At 42.1% G+C, this 3,442-nt stretch overlaps 1 protein-coding gene across 2 annotated transcripts in view; it reads left to right on the top strand.

Moving 5' to 3' along the window:
* The first annotated feature begins 485 nt into the window (after positions 1–485).
* gsk3aa (glycogen synthase kinase 3 alpha a) overlaps positions 486–3,442 on the top strand; it is a 12,485-nt gene continuing 9,528 nt past the window's right edge. Inside the window, exon 1 of one of the 2 annotated variants that reach the window (XM_020618489.1) lies at positions 486–881. In XM_020618489.1, the coding sequence (XP_020474145.1) occupies positions 710–881 (172 nt within the window). In that variant the 5' untranslated portion in view covers positions 486–709. Of the gene's footprint in view, positions 882–969; positions 1,161–3,442 lie in introns of those variants that run through there. The other variant, XM_020618488.1, reaches the window with a different exon arrangement.

The raw sequence follows: 3,442 nt of genomic DNA on the forward strand, positions 1-3,442 counted from the left end.
TGTTGACCATGTGCAATATTTCTAAACAACAACAAAAAGTAACTAAATATTGAAAAAATATTAAAGATCTAACACAATGTCTAATGTCCTTGAACTTATTTCACATCCCTGGATGTCTTCGGTGTTTTATTTTTTTTTTTATGTTTGACCAAATTGTATGTCTTATCTATCAGTTCATTTAGGTGTCACATGATTTTGATACCCCTCCTAGATTTACTCTAATCTTTACTTTATAATTTTAGGTTACAAAGTGCTTCATAGGCTAGCTACACTTACCTGTGATGTAGAAATCTCCCTATTATTGGAGCAAGGTAGTGGGACACCAATATGGTAAATTCAGTGATTTATCTTGGATTTTTATCAGAATACTACAATATTTGGCATTTCATTTTTGTGGTAATACAATACTCAGACTGATGTTTCATTTTTAACCACAGCCCCTGTCAAGTCATGCGAAATAGTTGTTTTTATTTATGAAAGCCTGGGCAGCAAACATGAGCAACAGCGCCAAACTTCATCTCCCAGGTGGCATCGCGAGCGGTCTGTTTCTAGGTGTCTAGCAACAGCTATCAGCCCAGACAGCCCGCGGCAACGGGAGCGGTATTTTTCGGTGTCTTCCCACGATTGTTCGCTGCCGGGTGTTCATGACTAATAGTCGCTTGGCTGAAAATAGTGCGGAAAAAAACAACCCTGACCCCAGCACAGAGATATGAGCGGCAGCGGGCGGCCCAGGACCAGCTCGTTTGCTGAGCCGCCAGGTGTTCCAGGAGCCGCCGCCGACGCCGGATCAGCCGCTGCCGTGGGGAGCAGCACAGGAAAGTCCGGGGTCCCTCAGGCCTCCGGCAGCAGCTCTTCAGGATGCTCGAACCTCAAGCTTGTCAGTAAGTTCTAATTAGCTATCGGCTCTTTGTCGTAGCCTGTCTAATCAACTTAATTCTGTGCTTTTACCTCAAAAGTACCTGCTGGCGTTATGTGTCACAACTTAGAGGAAAGCCGTTATTTCTCCCGTGTACAGGCTAACCAAGTCGCTAGCATGCTAACTAGCTGGCGTGCTAACGTTAGCCACTTGTTTTCTTATGTTTCCCGTTCCCCGTCCGACCGATGGGCTTGTTCACCAGTTCTGGTGCAAAACAAGCTCGTTGGTCATCACTTTCAACCAGGTTTGCATATTTTAATTGAAAATATGAGAATCCGTTTTATTTCACTGCTAGCGTGGTAAATGCGAGTGAGCAGTTAAACGGGCTGTGTTGCTCTTTGTGGACAAGAGACTCAAATACTTAACTTGAGTGCTATATTTAGGGTTCTTTTGTGGGTGTCGCCGAGGCATCAGTTATCAGTCTGGCTCGCCTGGGGAGGGGTCAGGGCAGAAAGTTGCCTTTTCACCAAGGTCACCTGTGGGGCAAAGGCTTAGCAGCAGGTGGCTGTCGCCTTGGGAGTGGAAGTGATGCAGCACAAGAGCTCGGGCTGTCTGCTGTTGCTGCCAAGGAGTAGGCTACTCCTCGGCCTGAGATGGACCTGTACTGTAGTATGCACCTTTTTCACTGCAGTGATAAGTGTAAGCAGATCTATGCGTGCGTGTATGTTAATCCAAATCTTATCATCCATCAACAGGCAGTGTTGTATGAGTTTGATATTAGTGCACATCTCCAGTTCAAAGCAGCAGTGTGGTCCTTGTTTTCCGTACTGCCTGAGGCCCTTTAAGCTCAAATATTACTTTTAAAGATGCTCTTTAGAATGACGAATATATTCTCAGCTTTGGGAGACCTGGAGGCTACTTCATGAGTTAGGATTAACCCAGTTAGATATTTGTGGGAGAAAATGATTTCATACAACAATTTTGAATTACTGGAAAAATTAAACTTGCAGCATTAAGGATTTTGTGTTGCCATACCAAGCAAGGATCTGCTATTATGAACATCACCAAAAGATATATCATGATGACATGTTACAGATTACCAAATACCCCTGCATTTATTAATTTCTGCTCATAGTTCAGTCTTGCTGTAGAAAGTGGCATCTTGATGAAAGTGAACTCACAGTGTGAACCTAACAACAACATAAAGTGAGCTGGAGTGGTGTTGTGGATTAAGTAATAATCTTATCACTAAAGTGCTTACTTGCTGAAGTATTTCCTAGCACTGGGTAGACCCAGTAGATATAGTACAGTATTTGACACTTGCCTGCGTTATAGTAGCTGGTGTGGATGTCCCAGGCGGTAACTGACAAGTCCAGATACAGTATGTCTTGTCAGTGAATGTGAGAGATTTCAGGGTGATGGCATTTTTACTCGTTACAGTTCAATATTTTCCATTGCTTCTATAATGCCATTACATGTTTAGCATTTTATTTCTGAGAGACCCATTAAAGGTGCATTAACTACGGCTGTACACATTGTCTGATAAACCCAGTAACAATGGGACAGGACGTAGTGTCTCTCAGCCATACTCCCTCCCTCCATGACACTCCGCTGCCTACAGCCCTTCTGTTTTTCCAGTGTCTCTATCCTGTGTTGTCAAAGTATATAATTTGAGCTTTGTGTAACATTAATGTCACATTAGCAGTAACCAGAGCTTTCCGCTGGATTGACACATTTACTCATCATTAATCAGCTAACGTTAGCTTCAGACTGGAGGCTTGTGTTGGAACTAGGAAAAGACATGCAGCTTAAGTTGACTGGTGACTCTAAATTGCCCGTAGGAGTGAGTGTGGGTGTGTGTCGTCGTTTGTCTACATGTCAGCCCTGTGATAGACTGGTGACCTGTCCAGGGTGGACCCTGCCTCTCGCCCAGTGTCAGCTGGGATTGGCTCCAGCCCCCCACAAACCTCTTCAGGAATAAGTGGTATAGATAATGGATGGATGGATATACATTTCTGACAATCTACTGGGAAGTTGACATTTAGTTGATATTGAGCACATTAATTCCTAAACAATAGATACTTTATAGAAATCTCCCCCCACAGATTGTTTTGTTAGAGTAGTGGCCTGGTTAGATTTTGGAATCTCTTTCTGCATTAAACTGTATATTAATAAGGTAAATTTGATTCTCTTCAATTTGCTTTGTTTGAAGATGTGAAAGGACAATGAGTTTTGACATTTATCAGTTTTTTTTATCAATTTTAAAAGACAGATGTTATTTGGCTAGAAATCACCTGTTATTTGAGTTTAAAACACAAAATAAATAGTTAATAAACGGTTACTAATGTGACAAAGTTAGAAAAATGTCATTCTTTTAGGGATTACTTCCTTTTGGAGTCTTGAGTTTCCTTCTGTGAATGACAGGAAGTGGTGTGTAACACAATGCACCTCTGATATAAAAGCAGAGCTCAGACACAATGAAGTGACGATGAATAAGAAACGCCGCCAAAGCCAGACTAAGGTCTCATCTGTACTATGATAGATTATTTACCCCTGGCAAGTTGTTTTTCATATTGTAAAAATGAG

This window comes from Monopterus albus, unplaced genomic scaffold, assembly GCF_001952655.1.
Source record: "Monopterus albus unplaced genomic scaffold, M_albus_1.0 scaffold206.1, whole genome shotgun sequence".
In the NCBI taxonomy this organism is placed as follows: Eukaryota; Metazoa; Chordata; class Actinopteri; order Synbranchiformes; family Synbranchidae; genus Monopterus; species Monopterus albus.